This window comes from Cydia strobilella, chromosome 12, assembly GCF_947568885.1.
Source record: "Cydia strobilella chromosome 12, ilCydStro3.1, whole genome shotgun sequence".
Classification (NCBI taxonomy): Eukaryota; Metazoa; Arthropoda; class Insecta; order Lepidoptera; family Tortricidae; genus Cydia; species Cydia strobilella.
In genome coordinates this window covers 9,393,046-9,418,049 of record NC_086052.1, presented here as the reverse complement: position 1 = coordinate 9,418,049, position 25,004 = coordinate 9,393,046, and the positions used below count along the sequence as shown (strand labels likewise).

General features: G+C 38.0%; 3 protein-coding genes across 3 annotated transcripts in view; 2 read left to right on the top strand and 1 right to left on the bottom strand.

The window, feature by feature from the left end:
- The window catches only part of LOC134746080 (sodium channel protein Nach-like), a 29,930-nt gene extending 5,786 nt beyond the window's left edge, over positions 1-24,144 (bottom strand). The window contains exons 1-10 of the mRNA XM_063680315.1: positions 24,079-24,144; positions 14,133-14,286; positions 13,746-13,952; positions 13,507-13,672; positions 13,291-13,436; positions 12,904-13,045; positions 12,582-12,662; positions 10,151-10,403; positions 8,809-9,004; positions 4,792-4,898 (exon numbers count right to left, since the gene is read on the bottom strand). Coding sequence (XP_063536385.1) covers positions 4,792-4,898; positions 8,809-9,004; positions 10,151-10,403; positions 12,582-12,662; positions 12,904-13,045; positions 13,291-13,436; positions 13,507-13,672; positions 13,746-13,952; positions 14,133-14,221 — 1,387 coding nt within the window. The 5' untranslated portion in view covers positions 14,222-14,286; positions 24,079-24,144. The remainder of the gene's footprint in view (positions 1-4,791; positions 4,899-8,808; positions 9,005-10,150; positions 10,404-12,581; positions 12,663-12,903; positions 13,046-13,290; positions 13,437-13,506; positions 13,673-13,745; positions 13,953-14,132; positions 14,287-24,078) is intronic.
- LOC134745776 (acylphosphatase-1-like) lies at positions 8,170-8,598 on the top strand. The gene has a single exon (XM_063679862.1). The coding sequence runs from the start codon at positions 8,261-8,263 to the stop codon at positions 8,564-8,566; it is 306 nt and encodes a 101-aa protein (XP_063535932.1). The 5' UTR covers positions 8,170-8,260; the 3' UTR covers positions 8,567-8,598.
- Positions 19,043-24,562, top strand: LOC134746097 (uncharacterized). The gene is made up of 3 exons (XM_063680348.1): positions 19,043-19,181; positions 22,993-23,192; positions 24,031-24,562. Exons 2-3 carry the CDS (start codon positions 22,998-23,000, stop codon positions 24,229-24,231), a joined length of 396 nt encoding a protein of 131 aa, XP_063536418.1. The 5' UTR covers positions 19,043-19,181; positions 22,993-22,997; the 3' UTR covers positions 24,232-24,562.
- The last annotated feature ends 442 nt before the right edge of the window (positions 24,563-25,004 follow it).

Genomic DNA, 25,004 nt, shown 5'->3' with positions numbered 1-25,004 from the left:
CCTCCTAAATTTGCACTTTTCTTCTCCTGCTCTTTTCAGCGGTCCAGTTAAGGCTGAAACTCTTACTCGTCTTTCTTCTTCTCCAACTCCAAGCTTTTCCCCCTTTTCTTTTACGCCAGTCACTAACAGCGATGTCGAGAAGAATATCCGGTACATTTCTTCGAATGCCGTTGGTGTCGACTGTGTGGGCCGTCACATGATCATTCCGCTTCTCGACCTTCTTGTCCCTATCATAACTAGCATCTTTAACTCTTCCATCTCTTCTTCTTCTTTTCCTAAAATTTGGAAAGATGCTGATGTAATTCCGATTCCTAAAAAATCAAATCCGTCTTCCTTCCCTGACTTTAGGCCTATTTCTATCTTACCATTTCTTTCCAAAGTCTTAGAGCGTCTAGTGCACTATCAACTTACTTCGTTTTTAAATAGAAACTCTCTCCTTAATCCATTTCAGTCTGGTTTCCGATCTGGTTGCAGCACGGTCACCGCTCTAGTTAAAATTACAGACGACATCCGTTTAGGAATGGATAACGGAAAGCTAACAATACTGACATTGCTCGATTTCACTAACGCATTTAATACTGTAGACTTCGATATACTGTTAGGGGTGCTAGGTACTCTCAATATATCTCCTGATGCGATTAGGTGGTTTCGCAGTTACTTGGAAGGTCGTCGGCAACGTATTAAAATAGACGACGTTCGTTCATCGTGGTGCAACACGCTAGCTGGCGTCCCGCAGGGTGGCGTGTTGTCTCCCCTTCTCTTTTCCATCTTCATCAATTCTATTTCTCTTAATCTCCTTTCTTCTTATCATTTGTATGCCGACGACCTCCAAATTTACTCTCAGTGCCCAATTGCGGATCTACCTTCTCTGATTCTTACCACCAACTCTGATTTAGAGCGCATTTTGCACTGGAGTTCTTGCTATGGAATTAGAGTTAATCCTACGAAGACCCAAGCTATTATTATTGGTAGCCCCAAGAACATAGCTAAGGTGAATTTTGAGAGTCTGCCTCCTATTTTATTCGATGGGGTCCAGATCCCGTACTCGGCCCAAGTAAAGAATCTGGGCGTGATTATGGATCGTACTCTTTCCTGGGGTCCGCAACTTAATGAAGTCGGTCGTAAAATTTTTGCCGCTGTGGGATCTCTTAGGCGTCTCCGCAACTTTTTACCACTTTCCACTAAAACCGCGCTGGCCCAATCCCTTCTTCTTCCCATTTTAGACTATGCCGACATCTCTTATCTCGATCTTACCGAAGAGCAATTGAACAAGATTGAACGGCTTCAAAATGTGTGCATTCGCTTCATTTTCGGGCTACGAAAATTTGATCATGTCTCCAGCTTCCGGTCACAGCTCAGGTGGTTACCGATTCGTTTCCGACGTAATACACATATCCTGTCTCTACTCTATCGCACTTTATTTATTCCAAATACTCCTGAATACCTTAAAAAACGGTTTAGTTTTCTTTTGTCTGTTAGGTGTGCTCAGAATCGCCTTCTTGCTGCCCCTCGGTCATCTAGTAAGTTCTACAACAAATCCTTCACTTTCCAGTCTGTTAGATTGTGGAATGCTTTGCCCATTGATATAAGACGTGCTCAATCCCTACCCATTTTTAAAAAACTTCTAAAAGAACACTATTTAAAATCTCTTTCTTAGTCTTGGTCCTTTCACTTACACATATATATTTTTCTTTTTGTTCACGCTACCTGGTCGTTATTCTTCTCTTGCTTGAATTCTCATTATGTATTTATGTATTTTGTGTAGGTTTATGTAGTGTATTATTGTTGCTTAAATAATATATGTAGTTTATGTAGTTTATTTTTCATTGTTTGTTATTTATACTTAGGTATTTGATTTGTAAACTTTACACCTTTGTTATTTTGCACTGCCCATTAACTTATTTCTAGCCACTGAATCGCTATCTGAAGGTTGTCTGGAAGAGATCGCTTTTTAGCGATAAGTCCGCCTGTTGTTACCTACTCACTTATGTCCTGTCATTGTTTGTAACATGTATTTTTCTTTGTAGTGCACAATAAAGTATTTTATTATTATTATTATTATTATTATTATGTCTTTCAGATCTATCTCTGAATCAGAAACCTATAAATACCTTGGTATGTCACAGTCGTTAGGTATTGAGGATGAGGGTATTAGACGGACGGTGAAGGAGCGCTTTTTCAGTCGGCTCACAAAAGTCCTTAACAGTCTTTTGTCAGGAGGCAACAAAGTGCGCGCCTTCAACGCCTGGGTAATGCCCCTACTCATATACTCCTTTGGCATACTAAGGTGGACTCAGACCGAGCTGGATGCCCTGGATCGGAGGGTCCGGCTACTGCTCACCACACACCGTATGTTACACCCACGCTCGTCAGTTATGAGATTGTACGTCCCACGGAAGTGTGTAGGCCGAGGCTTCCTAAACGCCAAAGATCTCCACAACCGCGAGGTGTGCAATCTCAGGAATTATTTCCTTAACAACGAGTGTGGGATACATTGTGACGTGGTGGCAGTAGACAAAAAACTCACGCCGCTCTCCTTGGCAAACGAGAACTGGCACAAACCTGTGGTACAAAGTACTGCGGACCGCAAGGCGGTATGGAAGGATAAGCAGCTACACGGGCGGTTCTACAAGGCCCTCACGGGACCCGATGTAGATCTGCTCGCGTCGGTGAACTGGTTACGATCCGGGGACCTCTTCGGAGAAACCGAGGGTTTTGCCTGTGCAATTGCGGACGAAGTTATGATGACGAACAACTATCGGAAATATATCCTGAGGGACGGTACGGTCGACATTTGTCGGGCATGCCGCCGTCCCGGAGAGTCACTCAGGCATATCATTTCCGGTTGTTCTCATCTTGCTAACGGCGAGTACTTGCACAGACATAATCTCGTAGCCAGGATTATTCACCAGCAGCTTGCTCTTCTATATGGCCTTGTGGACCGCGAAGTACCGTACTACAAGTATTTACCTGTGCCAGTTCTCGAGAATGGTCGTGCCACGCTCTATTGGGATCGGTCTATCATCACTGACAGGACTATTGTAGCCAATAAGCCTGACATCGTGCTGATAGATCGAACGCAGCGCCGAGCTGTGCTCGTCGATGTCACCATCCCCCATGATGAGAATCTCGTGAAGGCCGAGAAGGACAAGTCCAGCAAGTACCTAGACTTGGCTCACGAGATAACCGCCATGTGGAATGTTGACTCGACGATCATTGTTCCTATAGTCGTGTCAGCGAACGGTCTCATTGCGAAGAGTCTCGACCAACACCTAGAGAGACTCTCGCTGGGTGGTTGGATCAAGGGTCAGATGCAGAAGGCGGTTATCTTGGACACGGCGCGGATAGTCCGCCGGTTCCTCTCTCTGCGGCCCTGACCACCGGCAGCTTGGGCCTTGCCCCGCTGCCGGCGGTACCCTAGGTTAGGTTTTTTATAATGTGTTTATATATTTTTTGTAATGTTTTGTAAGTGTTTTTGTATTTTACTTTTATATCCATATTATAAAAACCTAGCCTAAGATGAAAGATAAATAAAGAGAATAATAATAATAATTTGCTAAAGCAAAGATATTTTTTAGTTGACTGTAATTGTGTAGGAATATATGCCTTCTCACAGAACACAAAATACACATGCCATTCCAACATTGTAACCCAGGCAAACAAATAATTCATCCTACTTAGTTTCGCAAAATATCAAGGTGTTGGCGAATATAAGCATAAATGACTATAATTAATTGATCAAGTTGTGAAAACGTTACGTCTGTTAGACTCCAGAGAAGCTGTTTATTATTCGAACTTTCTAGTCTCAGTATAGGTTTTATAAAACCTGTTAGATTTGTCACTATCACTATATAGCGATTAGCGCACCATTCGAACAGGTCGACGTAGTGTCTTCACATTACTGAATCTCATAACAAACATGTATCAATTCAACGCAGCAAACTTTTAACCAAAATTAGCTTTTTTAGGGTTCCGTACCCAAAGGGTAAAAACGGGACCCTATTACTAAGACTTCGCTGTCCGTCTGTCTGTTAGCAGGCTGTATCTCATGAACCGTAATAGCAATAGTAACAGTTGAAATTTTCACAGATAATGTATTTCTGTTGCCGCTATAACAACAAATACTAAAAAGTACGGAACCCTCGGTGGGCTAGTCCGACTCGCACTTGGCCGGTTTTTTTTAAAGTAGATTTTAGATAAAATGTCATGAGCATCTCCATCTCCAAGCAATTCTATGGACTTCTTGTTATCCTTTCTTTTATTTTGATGTTATGGACTAAGTAATATTACTTCGCTCAAAAGTTACGTTTTTCTTTTGTTTGTTTTCTCTCAGTGCACCAACCTTGACGCTTTTCTGTTTAGCCCTATGGTTGACTGGTAGAGAATGCCTATAATGGCATTAAGTCCGCCTGTTGTACACTTTTTATGTGCAATAAAGTTTAAAATAATTAAATATTTAATCCGACCAAGGGGGTTGGATATCATCACCATTTCCTTCAGGTAAATATTTAAAAAAATGTTAACCCGACTATCAGTATATATTTTTTCTTTTTAAGCAACTTCAAAAATTTACGTTATATCTGCTCTTCGATTTCACGAAGTTTCACCGTTTAAGAATTATTTACGAAAAACTATAAAAAGGGACCTTTAAACCGTTTTGATAGCACACGCAGTGCATGTGTTATTTTAAACGTCAAACTTCTATGAAATAATAAAGTATTAATAACACTTGCACTGCGTGTGCTATCAAAATCGTTGCAGACTTATCCTGGTCTAACTCTAGGTACTTACTTATTAAATCGAACCATTTCATAATAACGTTTTGTCCGTAACAATCTGCTACTTCTTTAGCGTATTTCACATGAACAATCGAGGCCCCAGTATAGTTGGCACCAACTCTGAAACACATGCTGCATGACAATGCTGGTTCCGAACTCGCAAACTAAGCTTAGTTCGTTGCTATTGTTGTTAACGTGGTTGGACTAACTTCTGTAAACGTAGGCCCTGTCGCATTGTGTTATAACTGTTACTCAAGACAGTGTACAGAATACGATATTTGATAAATACGACGTTTTACGTTTACGCCTCCATGGAACATCTATGGAATTAACGTGTAATTTTGTAGACGATGAAAGTAACCAAGTTACATTACATTTTGTAATGGGAAGCAACAGGGGTCCCTCTCGCTGGCAGCTATCTCGCGCGAAGACTTGCTATCTCGATAGCTGCCTGTGTGATGGGCACCTTGCCGAGAGGCCAAGGTTTGGAGGGTTAGTTAGGGATTTTAGTTTATTTTTTGAGTCAGGTTTGGGTATAGTAGTTTTATTGTAATTTATAAGTAGATAAGATTCTCTTAACATAAATTTCATTTTCTTATTTTGTAATGGGTATCTACACTGAGTAGGTACCTACTACAAATTAATTTTTGACACCTAGTAGTAGATACAGGTACTGGTACTATAATCGTCGGCTGCACTTTTCTTTACAGTCATTTGAGTGAGTAGGTATGTAAGAGTTCCTATGGCCACCTTTGGTCTCCATTATCAGATTGGATTTACGTAAATGCTAGTCTGTTCGAAAAGAGAAGAGAAAGAGAAGACGTCTTTCCGTACAGACTCTAGTACAAAGAATATAATACTCTCTAGTATCTTTAATTTCCAAATTGACCACATCTTACACATTGGCAGATTAAACAGATGCCTTTTTTTTCTTCAACTGACCTCCAACACAAAAAATACACGAAATCATAGACGAATGTCAAACATGGTATTAGTCGTGTCATGCAAAATGCAAACATTTTACATATTTTTTTCTTCTGATATATAAATAAACTTGTTATAAAATAAATCTACTTAAAATTATATGAATAATGTCAAGAAAATCTAATTACAAACCGCCCATAGTTCACCATGCAGATTTTGAGGTTTTCGGAAAGGTTCAAGGCGTCTACTTTAGAAAATACACCCAGAAACAGGCCTTGGATTTAGGGGTAAGGGGATGGGTGATGAATACTCCTCACGGCACCGTGATTGGCCAACTTCAGGGTGCTCCAGAAAAAGTGCAGTCTATGAAGAGCTGGCTACAGCTGATAGGGAGCCCTAAGTCCAGAATCGGAAAGGTTGATTTCAAAAATGAAGGGCCGATAAATAATTGTAGTTTTCAGACCTTTGCGATACGCCGTTAAATGCGTCTGGTTACATAATAAATGTCCATGTGAAACTCTCACTAATCTATTTTTTTTGCATATTTTCAGTACCTTAACATTGCCTGGCTTTGACACAGAACCATTGTTTGTTCAGGTTGCGTGCTTTTTGTCATGGTATGGTAGGATAGTAGGCAATGTTGAGGAAGTCTACGGTACTAGTTTATTGTAATTTTTTTCCCACTCGGAGTTTGAATATTAATCTTCGCTTAGGTACCAATTATTTAAAGCATTGGCTTAGTTACTAAGCCTTAGTAGAACAGTAAAGATGGGGTTGCACTAAGAGGGACAAATATCCAGTAGCAAGTGAAGGCAATAATATTTTACGTTCGTACCGTAGCCTTGTAGGTTGTACCTACAGATGTGCAAGTTCCGGAAAGTTTACAAGTTGGAATAGTCTTCTAGAAAATGTGTGGAAAATTTCACCGGAATAAAGGGAAACTTCCATTTGGAAAATGGAAAATTTCGATTTCCATACAAAAATGTGAGAAGTTTCCGAAATTATTTCATGTGGAAATATCGCAATATCAGTACTTGGAGGTCAGAGAGCGCTGTTATAATAACTTAGGTTATAAATAAACTTAATCCCCATTTCATTTATTAACCAAAAGTACACACACAAACTAGGAATGAAGATAAAATTAATAACTTAAATCTAAACCTTAACCCTTCTTACCCTAAATAACTAAAACTACAACTAAATATCATATTAATAAATTATGTGACAAATTAAGAACTGTACTAGTAAAACTGCACCAGTTAAAATATGTATTGGACAGGGCCACGATGTTTACCTTATACTATGCGCTGGCAGACTCTCTGTTTTCTTATGGCCTGGCATGCTATGGTAGGACATTTAAAACTTATCTAGACAGGATTAAATCATTACAAATACGCTTTATGAAACTATTAGTCGATAAAAAAACTAAAACTCGCTGCAAAAAAAGCGACTATGAAGAATTATTTGTGGAATGCCGTATGTTGCCGGTGCATGAGGAGGTGGGGAGGTTGCTGGCGCTGGAGCAGTTCGGTAAAGATGAGTTTAAAACCTATATAAATCGCCCTAGATTAACAAGAACAATGAGTAAAAAAATGTTAGAGGTTCCGGCGTGTGGTAATAATTATTATGGAAAAAGAAGTAGGAAGTACCTGGTCCCCAAATTGTATAATGATATACCGTATGATATAAGGGAATGTAAGTCATTTAGGATGTTTAAGCGTAAAATAAAAATGTTTCTGTTAGACAAAGTTAAATTGAAGTTACCGTAAACACTAAGATGTACCTAAGTAGGCTATGTTTAACTTAGTATGTAATTAGATAAGACTACCCACCTGTTTTAAGGGAGTCCCCTCTGCCAACAAACTGTCATGCAGTTTGGCAGAAGAAATTAATGTAAGATAGGGTTTATTTCGTCTGAATAAATGATTTATTTATTTATTTTTATTTTTATTTTATATAAAATACCTCCCCCAAATCCTTTGCCTAAATCTCTGCTTCCGGCATAGACCCCAGAATACTGGCGCCGTTGCCTTTTTGCACCGCCAGATTCAACCTCTGAGCAAAGAAGGAGTCCGCTCTGTGGTCCCTCGAGACACCTATTAAGCGTTCCGACACTTTTTTAACAATTTTTGTTGTGTCGGACTACAAGGACCCACAATTTCTACAGCAAGAGTATTTGCGGCGCTTTAATGTTTGGGCTTGGTCAGCGGCAGTCCCCAGGTTTCCGATCGGAACCCTACAGGTGAGACGGAGCCAGAGTGTCTACAGTCGACACACGTGGTGGTGTGGTGTGGAAACTTAATCTATACATACGAGTATTGAATGATAAAGGTATGTATATTAGTTTAACGGGAGCTGCAACAAAGCCGCAAGCTCTGAGTAGATATAATGTGAACGCGTCCTAAAAATATTGCATAGCAACCTCGCTGCTTTTCAATAGGCCTAATCGAATGCCGTTTCCAAAGCAACAAAACATATTAAGTCAAATTTTTTGTATTTTTACACCATTGCTAAAATTTTAACATACATCGAACACGTAAAGAATAAGTTATTGAAGAATGGCGGGCAACAAAGCTGTGACGTTTGGAACAGCCGATTTTGAAGTTTTCGGCAAAGTGCAAGGCGTTTACTTCAGGAAACACACGCAGAAGAAAGCTCTTGAGTTGGGACTGAAAGGTTGGGTAATGAACACCGCCCAAGGAACCGTGGTCGGACAACTCCAAGGACCGCCAAAAGCACTACAAGATATGAAGATCTGGTTGCAACAGGTTGGTAGTCCGAAGTCCAGAATTGAGAAAACTACATTCAAAAACGAAAGTGCCATCAACAATTGTGCCTTTAAATCCTTTGATATACGTCAGTAGCGGGTATAATTTAATTATAATGAGAATAAATAAATTTTCCCACATTTTATAAACCGGTGCATTTGAATCTTTTGTAAGTATATCTACTAACTACTTTTTTTCACATTACCAGTATTAAATTCGGTGTCAACAGACACAAACTAATAAATACAAATTCATTGCACCACGACTACTTTTAGTAGACTATCCATTCTCGCGTCACAAAATGATAACATTAACACAAAACAATAGTAGTAACTCACAGCCAGTCTTCTCTATCTTCATCCGGCACGCTGTTCAAGTCGCTAGGATAGATGACGACGTTGTTAAAGTCGTAGTAATACAAGGTCTTGGAGCACGACGGGTAGCACATGGGGCAGGGGATACCTCCGCCCACCTTGTCGAGTTCCAGCTCTGCTGGTATCTCGTCCAAATCGGGACGGACGGTGATGGATTGAGCTGAGAACAAAATGTCACGTTTTAAATTTTTATGCGGTTTTAGTATTTTAGATTATCGATGATGCATTTCATCATTCCTTGGTACCTATTAAATAGGTAACCTACCCACTATGGTTGCCTAAATAGTTATAGTCGATTAAGGTGAAGAGGGCGAAGTGCGCCTGCCGTGTAAGTGCGCCTACCATATCTACTCGTATATAGACTATATTAAAGGTAGGCGCACTTGTATACCGCAGGCGCACTTCGCCCCCTTCACCTTATAATAATAATATAATAATAATTCAGCCTACATCCCACTGCTGGGCACAGGCCTCCTCTCATGCGCTTGCGCTCATGGCTTAGGCTATAGTCCCCACGCTGGCCCAATGCGGGTTGGGGACTTCTCATACACCTTTTAAATTTCTTCGCAGATGTATGCAGGTTTGCTCACGATGTTTTCTTTCACCAAAAAGCTAGTGGTAAATATCAAATGATACTTCGTACATAAGTTCCGAAAAACTCATTGGTACGAGCCAGGATTTGAACCCGCGACCTCCGGATTGAAAGTCGGACGTCATATCCACTTATAACCTTGGAGGAATTAGTAATAGAGACGTCATCATGTCGTTTCCTCCTCTGCCAAAAACATGACGAATTTTGTCGAAAACAAAATGGCCACGTACCTACCTCAGAAAGCATTCGGTCTATTAACACCGTCTTTTCAAAAGTATATAGTTTATTATATAAATCTGTTGGTACAGTCGCCATCAGATATATCGGAGCGACCAAGGCGCTCACAAATATCTGAACACGCCTCTATTGTCAAGGCGCTAGAGTGCGTGTTCAGATATTTCTGAGCACTTTGACCGCTCCGATATATCTGATGGCGACTGTACATGGGAGATAATAAATAACATTAAGCGTGGGTTTTGTTTTGAGATTTCTGTTATACTTTTAAAAAAATGGTAATTATAAAAAAAAAAGTTTTTTAGTCTTTTCTACTTTATTCATTTCTTTTGTTGGAAAGTGCAGTGCATTTTGTTCTAAAGATAGTTTCTCATCTTTAATTTATCCGAAAATGATATATGGCATGCCCTAATATGTACAGTTTTAGAGAAATGTTACTTCAATTGAAGCGCGTCAGCGTCGAACTTATCGGCTTCTAACCGTAATAAATGCCAAGGCAAGGTATATCCCGCATATCGCACGTCCTCCCATTGTTGATCTTGGGCATGTTGAACGGCGTGCAGTTGCAGTTCTGTAGCAGGAAGAGCATGCGGCACTTGAGCATGCAGTCGCTGTGCGTGTAGAAGGGCAGGTACGAGGACTCGTCGTAGAATAGGCAGCTCCGGAGCTTCACAGACACGTGCTGGATGTCGCGGGAGGCTTCGGTGAAGCTTGCTGTTACCATTACAGTCATCTGTGGGCATATGGTTAGTCACAAACCTTGATGAGACAAAAGTAACTGACAAGAAATCGAATGGATTCAGTAGTCACCTACATTTTTGGTAACAACAGTGGCTGCATTATGATTTGAGCTGTTCCTGCCATATGGGGTAACGTAACATTGGAATTTGGGACTTTTAGGGTAATCTTTTATTATTAGTGTTTTAAATTATTATGATTAATTATTTTGACTATTTTTGATTAAGTATTTTTAAGTTTATAGACAATTTTTTTTTTGTTGTTTGTGATGTAACGATGGACGTTAAGTACCTGAAATAAACGAATTGGATTGAATTAGACAACTACGATCACGTGATTTTCGACTATTTAATTCAGGTAGGTAAATACCTAGTTGAAAAAAAGAACGAGACTGTTTAATTAAGATACAGTAGGTGTAGGTAGCTAGATACAATTCTATCCGGATCATTTCTAAAGTTATTTAGTCCTCCGTCCATGCAATTAACCAATACGATGGTTCGGTTGATGTTCTATTTAATTAGATATATATATAAGTAGATACTTAAGGTCGTGAAACTTTCAAATTACTGGGACAGGCAAATTACCTGGCAACTTTGCCTAAGTGCCCACATTTTGAAATGAAATGAAAATCTTTATTTCAGGCAACTAGTGGCCCATAAACAAATACCTTAAAATTAGCATACATATTACAAAAATATATTTTCAAAGTAAACACTACAAATCACATTATGGTTGCGACTTGCGATGCATTACGCAGTGTCAGGGAGTCAGCCGCGGAACCGCCGAAACTTGACACCCTTCGGCCAAAACTCCTTCATTTCTATGCATCTAATAAAGTTCACTTGTTAGAAGCCCATCTCCAGATGTCATATTGGATTGCTCCAAGGATAGCGAGTGGATTATGTCTGTTGCCACAGACTAGGTACCAATTTTATGCCATATACCATTTTATGAAGCTGATGTAAGGCCTAACCAGGAATATATTATCACGCGCAATATTGCGGAACTTCACTGGAACTAATTTTTTCATACTATACTGAACTGTCACCCTATACATGAGAATAACAGCGCCCTCTTGACAATGATCATATATTACTGGTCAGGCTTTAACTAACATTAAGTCACAGGGCGGACACGCTATACATCAAAAATCACTTGCGTTTATATGTGTGAACGGCACGTCTGTACACGCGTCATGCGTCATAGTGTGTTGCTTAAAAAATAGTACTGAGCGGCCGGCAAACGGCCGTCAATCTGCTGTCGCGGGGCGAGGTAATTCGAGTCGGAGCAGGGCGGTGCGTGGCCGTTCTGTATGATAATACTATTACACTTATGCCATGATTAAGTTAAAGCTTTCTGGTAAGTATTAACCATACCAGTATTTATCTGTACCTATTATAGGAACCTACGGTTTTTGCTGTGTAAGTACCTACAGTACATAGAGGTTTATGTGTTACATGTGAGTCATACCTACACATATTTTGAAACAAACGCTGACACTAAATAATTTACAGCTCGTGAGCAATAAGGGGCCGTTTACGTTGGAGGGCCTGCCATCTTGTGGCCTGAATCGGAAACATAATGTACATAACACATGTACTTTTAAACTAAAACGTACGTTTATTTATTCCATCCCAAAAACATCCCATCACACACCATCACATATCGGATGTAGTGAGTGTTGTGTGTAGGCAAAGTGACAACCCTAGCGTACAACGTACAAGTTAATAATCAAGATCAAGTGCGGGTAGTTGGCAAAACCCGCGCAGCAAGAAGATGTAGATACAATTCCTCGCCAGCCTGCCTGTGACCACGAACGTGACGTCACGTTCGAAACGTCAGGCCATAAATAAAAGTAAGTTTTTACGCGATTAAGTCCCGTGTTAGTTAAAAATTATGAGTGAAAATCGTGTTAGTTTAATCAATATATAAACATGTACATTGACACTTCACACCAAGTGCTGCCATCTACCGTTCTCGTACGTTTTCTTATGCATAGTAGGTTGTGCCATCTTGTGGGCTACATAGGAAGCATAAACTTCACAGTTCATGCACGCTCCCTGATACGAATTTATTAAAAAAATATATAAAAAATTATTTTGGGTATGACAACAGGAGACACATGTGGATCTAATTGCTGTCTATGTTTCAAATCGTAATATTTATGACTTACTTGAACGCTGGGGCTAATTATTTTCATTGAAAAACTTCCGCTTGGCGCATCAGGAAAATCATAAGCATCTGAAAACTGTAACTGAAAACATGGAGATAGATTTAATGATAGATAACAATAATTTCCTTTGTCGTTAAGAGTTAAGTAAAAGAAAAATAGAGCAATTAGGACCTTTGTATTGTATGTAAAACTTGAATGTTCGTGTCAAATTTTATGTTATTTCAGAATATTTTTTTAAAATAATAGCGTAATAACTTGATTGTATGGCGGCAGCAACGTTCGTGTGACTGTTAAACGGAAAAAACGCAGTAAAATAACTTACGGTCGAACCGAGAGACGGAATGTTGTAATAAAAATCGTCACTATCGTCTATCTTAAGTAGCACTTTGAGTCCCATATCGAAGTCAAAACTGGACTTATTTCCGTACTTGTACATGTCGATGCTTCGATGACCGCTGTTTCTGCTGAAACAAAGAGAGTCAGTCGGGAATATTAATATTTTGTTCATTTGATTTTGGATTTCGATAGATATCCAGTATCTCAAAAATACACGTAGTATAAGAATCCTTTTATTATTGGTCATTATTGAGGTAAATATACATCTACGCATGTAACTCAGAGAATGATCGTATTTATTATTTCAGGAAAGTCGTGCAAAACTGTCTGAAGAAGAAGAGAGTATAGAAGGTAAGAATTATCTAGAGCATACTCTTCAAAAATATCTGACTGTCGTAAATAGTTGAACGTGCAACAAAAACCGTTCATAGTCAGCCGGAAGTTAAACAGGTGATTGCAATCCTCTGCCTTCTCGTTCCAAGCACATCGCAACAGCAAATCGTCGCAATGCGGGGTCAGCTGCAAACAAAAACCTAAGTTACACTTGGCATATATGTATACCATATTTTGAAAATTAGATAATACCCACATGTCGCATTAGCTCTGTGACATCGTAATCACCCAGTGCGATGTGGAGTTGCTTCGCTCGTATATTTTCCCCACTTAAGCCTTGCAAGTTGTATAACTGGCCCAGACCAAAAAGGAGCGACATCATCTCCGTTTTACTGTACTTCTTGTTACGTTCCTCTTTAAGCCTGAGTAAAAAGCAGTGAGGTAAATTATGTGAGCCTGCTTTAACGTGTACTTACTAATGATTTTGAAACTTACAGATTGTCAGCAAGCTCGGTAACGGCTCGCTTGCTAATTCTATTATTCGAGCAGATGCCCACAGCTGGGAAGATTATGGTGCTAACGGAGACACCTTCAGGCATTTGAGTGGTCACTAAAGGCGCCTTATAATACTTACTAAAAGTAAACCAGACCAAGGATGCGGAACAGATCAACGCACTGATCAAGATTATGACCCAAATGATCCTGTGGAGATAAGTTACGTGACATAATAGTGCTAAAGTTGTGTAATAGAAGCTTTATTGCAAAGTTATAATTACGACAAACAAGTCTAAGCTGGCAGCAACCCAAACAAGTTAAAAACAACTTGTAATAAGCATTAAAGCGAACAAGTAATCAGTAAGTACTTTCACGTGCGGATCTTACCTCTCCATGTGCGTCGTGTTTTCGTTTACTAGATGTTTAAGTCCACAAATCGAAGATTCAGAGCAATACTCTTTCCCAACCGTCTTCATACTATCTTTAATCGCTTCATATTTGGAATATTCTGGTGAATTATTTCTATAACGACGCCGATATGCTATAACGTAAGGAGAATGCTCTATATTCATATTTCGTGATTTATTTTCTTCGAAATATAAACCTGCGGGTCGAATCATAGGAAAAACTGGAAATATACTCGAACAAATGACTTTTCAAAGCAAACTGCGTAGGCCAGCCATAGTAGTTAAATATTCGATTTATGTGATAAAATCAAACCTCTACTTTATGCCGGGTCATTTGTTTTGATTGATCGATTCTTCTCGTGTTGATTGATATAAAAGCTCATTTTATTCTAATCGAACTTTAGTACCTACAGATGTAGAGCATAATTGATTTTCATCGTATTTTCTCGGAAATGTTCGTATTTGTAATGATACTTCGGTCAACCTCAGTACTTTTTGTACCGAGACTGACTGAAATAGCAAGTCACGTTCGTACGTTTTGCGTGAAAATACGATGGAAAATAATTATGCACTACATCTGTTGGTACATTTTAGTCAAATCTTTACTTATTTAATAATTATAGCCAACTAACACGTGCTCTGTCCGGCCGGCGTACCGTTGCAAAACTGGTTGCCAAACAAAAATAACCATCTTCGTAACCACCCACATTCTCTCGAGTATTGCCTTGCCTTGTATCGCGGTATAAAGTGCTCCCATTATGCACATAGTTTGCACATAAGTAACAACTGACATTTATTTTAGTAGTGACAACAGTGACAAGTAAATGATAAAGGCTGTCAATCTCCATACAAAATTGTATTCCTCGTCACTGTTATGCCGCCGCCGTGGGCCACATGGTGCCCTATATTCATAGGTTATATCAAGACCCATATGGGCCATATGTTTCGCACTAGCTGTGACCTGCCCTTCCTCCTAAACCTGTGTTCACCTCAAGGGCTTAAAAGTTCTAAATGCAAAATTTCATCTAAATCGGTAATTACGAGGGGTTATCAGACAGACTAATCACTAATACTTTGAAATTTTAACAGACCCATAAATCAAGTCGTTACAAGAAAACCATAAGGTCACCTTGTAATATTTATAACGACAATGATGAGAGATGCAAAGTGTGGATATATGTATAGGATATGATATTAAGTATATGGATAGGATATTATGGGCAATAAGGTCAGCCAGGGCAATTGCCACTACTTACTCTAAAAATACAAGAAGTTCTTACTTTAGTCTAGAGCTAGCCTTACCTTACTAGTATTTATTGTTAGCTCAATTCTATGAGGTAATAAAGGCCGCTCCTATTGTGCCAATCGCCAACGTCGAAATAGATATAATTCGGTCGACTAAGTTCGGACTTGTAACCTAAGATGCGGTATCGGTTGGTACACTTAATGCAATGACATACAAATTATGTAATGAACGGCCATTCACATAAGGAACATTTCGGGCAACGATTACCGGTCAGGCGCTCAGGCGACCATCACGAATGTTCTTTTTATTACCAATTACCAAGCATTCGCATCAGACGAACCACTTTGAGGTGAAACAGATTCAGATAAGTTCCACTGCTACAAGAAGCTACTACAAGAACGTGCCATATGGCACGCCAAAACAACACAACAAGGACTAATAAAAATTGTTTTTTTAGTAACCCACCTTACTTTATTATAAATGAAAATTTAAATAGAACAACGTAAGGTGTTTTTTAAAGAACAGAGACTATTTTTTTAATAATAATTTTTAAGAGCTTTAGTCCCAAAACGAGCATGGTTGGTGCATGATGGAACTAAGAGATCGTTAAAATACGTGAGTAACCCGTTATTAATATGCTTAATATAACTAAGAGATCGTTTACAAAACAACTAGGTATCGAATATCCGCGAATTGCGAACCGCCTAACTCACCTAAGACGAAAGCTATGTGAGCGATTGTAACAACAGCCGAGGTCCTCTCACCTTTCCCCCGCTGGCGCCAGTCACGTGCATTTGCGCAAACTAATCGACATTCCCAATCTCCAGTGTTTCGGAAGCGGCAGCTTAACAAAGGCTACGTTTTGCACAAGGTCATTAGTGTAACGTTTAATCATTGTTTAATTAATTAATTATAAGCCTGGTTAATGGGGAATAACTCCATTAAGTTACTTCCACTGGTGTCCTGGAAGTCGAAAAGTTCTCAAAACACAAACATCAAATTCGGCTGTTTTGTAGCTTTTAGTAATTTAAACACAGAACTGGGAGAACTAGGAAGGAGTCTGCAGTAACGGTTCTTTCGACACTATAAAATCCCGATTCTGAAAATCCCAGGAATTCCCGGGGATGGGGACGGGGAGCATGCCCTATATTCATATGTTAGTTACTTCTGATTTATTTTAATTCTTCAGAAACGAACATCACCCGATAGGTCTTTGACGTTGCCCCGACATGGCTGCAGACATATCAATACCTTCCATTTTAATATTTTGTTAATTAAATAATGTGAAAAAGGTTTAACCTTCACTACCTATGCAACTTATTGATTCAATACCTACCTCACACTTTATAAGAACGCAAAGCGACAGCATGGTAGACAGCAACGATTATACAGGCTGCTTAAAAAATATGTGCATTCCCGTTGCCAGCGAGATTTTGGGATTATAGAATAGAATATAATATAAATAATTTATTCGTTAGCACACACAAATAGAAAATTATACAAAACAGAGAAACATAAAAAAGAAAAAGTGCCACGAAATGGTCTCCCCTCAGCATGTTGCTGGCGACTTCCAGCGCTGATCTTCCGGCGATACAATCACGACAGGTAACAAGAAAAACAACAAAATTAATATATCACATACAAAAGACAAAGACAGAAATAAGTCAAAAATACATAAATTACAACAAATTACGTACAGCTGTTATATCCGGCTAAACTCAACTTGGATTATACTGAGCATGTTTATTATGCGACCACCCCGAAATCGCGAAAAATTTGGCTGTTTCGTACATTTTGGCTGGTACATTTTCTATGGGAGGGTATATTTTTTTTCGCGAATTCGAGGTTGGTCTTATAGTAAAAGTTGCTCAGTATAATCAAAAAACCTCCCTGACAACGGGAATGTACATATTTTTTGGCCATCCTGTATATAAACAATAGAAATAATAATTAATAAGCTTAGGGTTAATAATAGTCGAAGAGCACCGTGAATTTTCTGTTACAATTTGCACAACAAAAGGTTCATTTTTGGCTCCCGCCGCGTAAAATAATTTGTTATTGCTCCAAGTTATGGGCTTATTATAAAGCACAAAATACGCTATATAGAACAAATGCCTTATGCAAATGAGTGGACTGATGTTGCAGAATACAAATGAAAACGTTTATTGTACAAGCGGTCTCGGAAACAGCTGTAAGGGATGATCAAGAAAAATCGTCAAGAATTAATTTTAAAATTATCCATTAAATTCGATTAAAAATTCATTTTAACGCCAAAAATGCCTTACATCATTTTGTAAAGAGCTGATGCTCTTCAAACTAATCATCCTAATGATAAGCTATTCCTACAGGTCACTGAAAAAAACCTTACCTAAATATGTAGGTACTCTCAGTTTGGTGGAACCATGTCGCAATGTCAATAACTAATTGCGAGGTTCTACGATGACCCATAATTTCAAAATATTGATCGGGGATACCGATGAACTGTTGGTAAATGTCCTACCCGTATATAAAAAAAAGTTATCAGATGGCTGAGATATAATTATGGTTCAAAAAAAGTAAATCACTTTTTTACTACGCGGTGGATGTCGAGTGACGGGTTCGTGCGAATGGATTTTGTACCTATTAAGTTATTCAATATTAATAATATTATTGAATAAACTACTAGGTATTTGTAAGATAATCGTTTATTTGATAATCGTTTATTTGATAAAACACGAGTTACATATAGGATGTAAATATGTACAAATTCAGTTCTTTACATGTCTGGCCGGAATTTCAGCATTCAAATATTTATCACAAAAATAATTACAAATATTAAATAAGAAGTACAGAAAAATGTTGAAAAGATGTCAATGTGTGTCAATGTCAAACTACTAAACTAAATTATCTGAAAATTATTAATTTTAAATAGTTATATTTAATTATTAATGTCATAAAACAATTTTCCAACGGTAAACTGTACAGTTCTTCCCATGTCTGGCTTCAGCATTCTATTAAGCACAAAAATAAAAATAAATTACAGGTAAAAGAAGCATGACAGAATAATGTAAAATAAAGAAAACGAATCAAATGTTAATATGTATCAATGTCAAATTTGGTACTTAGCTAAATTATATATCTAAAAGTTATTAATTTTAAAATGTTGTATTATATCATTTATGTTGTAGACGTTTAAAAAACAATGGATTTAATATGTATGTCCTTGACTTGTACGACTACCAATTAAAACTACTTTAGTTTTTAGTAAGTACATAGTTAGGTACATAAGTATGCTTAGCTTTTTTTTTTGTTTTAATTCGACTGAATTTTGTATTATTTTTGTAAGTATTGTACCTTTCAAAACGTTTCATTAGGCACTACGAGGCGTTATTGCGCTTCGTCGTGAAATTTTTCGTAAAATTTAAGAACGAGATTGGATATAATTTTATGAATTCGGTTGCAATATTTTAAATCATTACCTACATATTATAGGTACGCTTTCAGTGACTGCAATCCGTGCAATTCAGTAAATAGTTTAATAAAGTAATAATTTATATATAATTGAATCCGCCGAATGGTGGGACTAACGCAACAGAGGTGGTGAGCGTCTTTGGTGCTCGAGGCATGTTCAAATGTGAGGCAACCACGGTGTAGACCGGTGATACTCTAAATATTCAATAATAATAAAAAACTTAAGTGAAGTGAAATGTGACTGTGTTTTCGTGAGTGAATGGATTTTTGTTACTAGTGGATAATTAAATAAGTCTGAATAAATAAATTGTATACAATTAATTAATTTAAAAGGTAATAAAAGTCAATTTATTTATTTGTACTCTACATCATATTAATAAAAAATACTGATATCGTTCTGGAGCCGTTCGTTATCAATAGGTGCATTCCATAAAAGTGTCGGGTACGTAACAATAGTTTTATTAACACTTCTGATAAAACTAAGATGCCGATTATAACGTTTGTTAACTTAGCTTTAAATTCAACGGTATATATAGTAATACGAATTTCTAGAGGTTATTAAGGTAGCTGCCATACGCGTCACGTCTCCCACAAAGTAGACCTTTTTGTGGGATGCCCCATCAGTTAAATGACGATAATAACAATCATCTGTACCTACTAATAACAGCAACAGACGTAACGTAACTCATAGGATCTACAAAATGTTTGTAACATAAGAACCATATATGAGTGGCTATTCATTATTTTATAAGTTTTTGCACCCAAGTTCCGGCTTTTTGCCATAGCCTATGGGTGCCGTATGACAACTAATCACAAGAATTATGGAACAAGTTTCTACGAAAGCGACTTCCGACCCAAAGGGGAAACTAGGCCTTTATTAGAACTAGTCTGGTTTCCTCACAAAGTTATCCTTTACCACTATTTTTAGGTTTCAATTGTGTTATTTCTTATAACAGTAATCGTTATATGACTACGAGGATAAATTCGCGGATGTCGTGAAATTAAACATATTATAAATCTAGGCATACTCGTAGGTACATTTTTGTACATCGACATTCGACGCCCGAAGTCTAATAATGTCGGAACAAGTGTAATAGGTACAGTCAACGTCAAAAGTATAATAAATTGTTTCGCCACATTATAAACAAGTGCCTAAGGTACAAAAGAGCAAACATATTTGACCTTGACTGTACAAAGTGTACTAGAATTATCTTGTTATTTTATGTGGTGTCACACACACAAAACACAAAACTATTTCTTTCTTTCCTTTCGTTTCTATTGTGGAAGATTACCGGTCATACAAATATTCATGTTCATGCCGCATACTAATATTAATCTCGGCCACTCGCATTCATTATAATCTTCGATGAGTCAAGGGTAGCCCCAGTAATGGTTGGGGAGCCCAAGAGGGGATTTTTGGAGTTACTCGAGCGCGTCAGTTTAACATAGGGGGGATGTCTTGCACCCTGTTGAGTACCTCCACCAAGTATGCGTCCTTGAAACCGAACCAGGCCGAGCGAGTCCAGGACAGCCCGTCAGAATAGTAAAAAAATCGCCACCTTGTTAAATAGTACCCATTTCAATCTGTCGATTTTAGCGATCCGTAAGCGAGTGGCAGGGTCACAAAGTAAAAAAAAAATCGCGACCTTGACTTACTCGAGCGCGTTCGATTTTTATTTTAGTTTGATAGGAATAATGCAATAAAAACAAAATTAAAAAAAATCTGCCAATGCGCAAGCCGGAGGTCAAAAATCGTTTATGAAGTTGTGCACCCAGCTCTTTTTTCCTCTTAATTTTTCGCTATCTCTGACTCCTATTTGTAAATTAAGCTCACTTATTATAAATATTATTTAGATTGTGTAACTTACGGGTGTCAAATTTAATAATTATTTATATTTTTAATTGTTGCAATTTTTTTCCTTCTTTCTCTCTTACAACGTCCCCATAGCCCCCCGTTGCCATTATTTTAATAATACGCTTTTAATAAAATAATTAAAGTATTGTTAATAATAACCCAAGATGCTAAATTTGAAGTTACTTGAGCTTAAAAAAAATCGATGGTTAACAACATTTATTCAGATATCTTCAAACTGTGATATATCTTGAACCCGTTGGTCGATTTTGGTCTACTTGGCAGCATTCTACGCAGTTTTTAGGCACAAAAAAGTTTACTATTAAAATATGTGGTATTTTCTATAAAAAGGGACCTTATTGTCGATGGCGCTTACGCCATTATAAACGATGCTCCGATATAAATACAATGCCGCGCGACGCTGTGCGGCGTAAGCGCCATCGACAATAAGGTCCCTTTTCATAGAAAATGCCCCATATATATATACGACAGGAGTCTTTAAAATTATCTTGGAAGTTACTTATTTACAAGAACATTCTAGAGCGTTGACCAATGTTTGTTTCTGTTCGATGTACTAACAACAACTCCACAAACTTATGGTAGACCTTAACTCGTTGCAATAAGATTTAAGAACACCGGTGATACACTCGACCGTAAGATGTACGCATTCGTTTGAAAGTGAATTTGACCTTAACCAAGTCATTGTCCGGTGTGTTGCGTGGGACATGGACATCTTTAGGCATCTTAACTACATGCCTGCATACATTCGTCTTTGTTATTTACGTTCTTTAAAAAAGGATGGCTACACACTTGCATGCACGTTGTGAGACCGTAATTTAACAACATTGACCCAGTAAAATTGTGGTGTGTCATAAGCTCATAAGTGCACCAAACAAGTGTCTGCTATGCTAGGAAGCGTTTTGTTTATTTTAACGGTATGAGAATGAGTAAATTAAAATAGGGGACTTTAGGGGACTTTAACGCTCACGTTAATGAGCCATTCTATAGTGAGATGATGGAGTTCTGCTCTGAGCAACAATGGATATGTGCGGACATCGATAAATTGGGAGTGAGTTTGATACGTATACATACGTTAGTGATATATATGGGTGTAGGAGATGGTTGGATCATTGCATCGTAACGAAATGTGCTTGGAATACTATACGCTACACAAGGGGCTGATTACTGGCAAAAACGCACTTTTATTATATTTAATGAAATATTTCCAAAAGCAACATTTTAAAATGTTTTATTCTTTACAAAAATTTTACTATATGAAATTCTTGAACAGTAAAAACTTTATTAATTCTTATAGGTCAATTAGTAAGAAAATTAAACGATCTTGAACATAGAAATTTCGTAAAAAGGCTGACTACTGGATACTATTACTTATTCTGTGCTACTAGTGCCTTTACCCTACCTGGGACACGTTCTCACGAGCGACCTAAGGGATGATTTGGACTTAGAAAGGGAGCGCAGGGCGTTGGCGGTTCGGAATAATATGATTACCCGCAGGTTTGCTCGTTGCTCACATGATGTAAAAATCATACTATTTAAATCATACTGTCAATCTTTGTACACGAACAGCCTGTGAGCCCGGTACACGAAACGAGCCTACAACGCCTTGCGCGTACAGTACAACAATTCTTTTAGAATGCTGATGGGACTGCCCAGCAGGTGCTCTGCATCGGGCATGTTTGTGGCAGCTCGCACGGATAGTTTTGAGCACGGTTTTGAGACTATATTACGTAAAAATATAGTCTCATTACTAAGTCGTGTGAGATGTAGTCCCAACAGCATTCTAAGAGAAATTGCCGATAGGTTTGATTGTCCGATCCTAAAGCACTGGACCGAGCAAATTAAAAGTGTAGCGCAATTTATAATATAAGTAGGTACCTATTGTATTAAATACTAACACTAGATTAAGATTTTGCTTGTATTACTAACACTCTATGGATGCATTTGTTTGTCCGAAATAAGAAATTTTATTATTATTATTAAAATATTGTCTAAATAAAAACAATGTCATCTGCTTACGTCTTTTTAAAGCCTTCTTCTGGTCTTTTTTCCCTTTTGTAGGTTTAACCCAAACGAAAACTGAAAATAATAATACCTAATCAACTAACGACTCTTATATGTACGTACATGTAGATTGTTTTGTCTTTGATAACGATCCTTATTAATACCTTATCGAAATACAAAGGCTTGGTTTAAGGGACTATCCATTTTTGTACTTACCTAGGTAATTTTTGGTTTTAACGTTTTAACAATTTCATTTTCCTTATATTTCAGACACAATGTGGAAGTCATTATTTTTCGTAATGGCAAGCTCATGGCTAGTGAGCTGCGTGCCTCCACCACACCCTGCCGCGATTCAAGTCAGGCGGGAAGAGGAGTTCCTACCACAGCACCTTCGGAGCAGAGCCCTCTACAACCCTCACCTCAGAGAGGTCCTGCCGCTGACCAGTTTACTCCATAGCGGAGAGCAGTTGGTAAGAGGATTTGAAAAAGTACCCCTTTTTAATTTTTTAAAAACTCTAGCGAGAGAATGTCTAAGCCGCGTGCAACCTGCATCCCCCATCCCCCAAATACAAGGCGGGGAGTAAAAAATCCTACCAACAGCACCTTCTAAAAGTACTTTTAAGGACTCCATTAGTCTCACATCAGTAAGTCGTAGCACCTCAGCTCAAACAAATCGTGCCTCTTACGAGTCTTACGTGCTTACTTCATAAGACAAAGTATTCTATATATTTTCAGACTAGCTCTATGTAAGTATGTTTTATAAAGTGGATCACTCAACCGACTTAGTGTTCTAATAAGTGTTTCCTTTTCGACGATGAACTTTTTGAAATTTTTCTTCTCCTTCGCATTAAGTATGCGGCCAATTGATGTGAGAGATGCGATGAACGGGACTTTATGGAAGGCAATTTGTGCTCAAATGACGATCACTGCTCGATGCTCGAGCTTAGCATTCCTAGACTAATTTATTTATATTGGACCTACCCTACCGTTGAGGTTACATCAAGAACATAAAATAAAATAGAATAAATATCAAAACGTCAAAAATATGAATGAACATAACAATGAAAAAGTTTTGACGAATTGAACATTTCTAGAGATCTCTGTGTTTGAAACCAGGAAAATAATGAAAACAAAAATCTAACCTAACCATCACGAAAATATAACATCTGACACGGTATCTGTATTGAACTTCGTCAATGCCACAATACAAAAAAGAAGTGGAGGTTTATGTAATACAATATCCTATGCTGCCTAAGAACGAGTACCTAATGAAAGCGATTAAATAAAAATGTATTTTTTTTTCAACAGGTGTACGAAAGAGAATCAGACAAAGTGCCTCGCAGCAAGATATACAACCTTCTGACTCACTCCGGGCTGGTACCGCGTCAGTTCCACCAGCATCCTCAGTTCCAGTTCCATCATTTCCGGCCAGCGCTGCAGTTCCACAGCCCGCCCGTGTTCCACGACCCGCCCTTCTTCCCCAACCCAGATGTACTACAACGCTTGTAGATACCCGCTGTAAAATCAATACCATATTTAGCAACCATATATACCATTAACCTAACATGATGCACCTACTAATTTTTAAGTGTTAAAGTATGTTATGTAGTTAGTAAACTCAATTATCGTGACCTTAGTGTTGAAAACACGAAAGTTAGTAAATTATACACGAATTACACGATACAATGCATTTCTGTTTGGCATTGGTTGATTGGTGTGACCTTGAGTAAGGTATTTATGCTCGTGCATAATAGTCATTGTGCAACATCACAGACACGAAATTATGTGATCCGAACTAGCAATCATGGAATTAAATATTTAATAACGAAATACCAAACAATGAATTTTTATTTAAAATGTTCATTCCTCGTTGAACTTTACAGTGATTTGAGTGTGAATAATAGTATTTTATACAATCGTAGAGAGCTTTTCAGTCGAGTACCGTGTTTAGGCAACGAAGCTTGCTGAGTTGCCTAAGTGAGGTACCAGATTGAAAAGCTTAATTATATCACTGTTGTATACAATACTTTTTCTACAAGTCATCTAAATTAATACTTTTTTAACTATAAAACTTAAATAATTAATAAAAATTGGTACTACAAAAATGTGGTACAAAAGACATCAACGCGCTACTATTGTTTCCCATTTAGACTTTTCTATGGGAGCGCGACGGCACGTGATGGGTATTTTTTTTATAGTTGACTACAGCGTATCGAAATAAATATTATAGTTCAGTTGGGAATATAGTTTGGTATACGAAATCTTAATTCAACTATTACAGA

Excerpts from the sequence above, each read along its gene's own strand:
- LOC134746097 (XM_063680348.1), top strand. The coding sequence starts at position 22,998 with ATGTGGAAGTCATTATTTTTCGTAATGGCAAGCTCATGGCTAGTGAGC. Across the intron at positions 23,193-24,030 it reads TCCATAGCGGAGAGCAGTTG|GTGTACGAAAGAGAATCAGA; the intron begins GTAAGAGGATTT and ends TTTTTTCAACAG.
- LOC134745776 (XM_063679862.1), top strand. The coding sequence starts at position 8,261 with ATGGCGGGCAACAAAGCTGTGACGTTTGGAACAGCCGATTTTGAAGTT.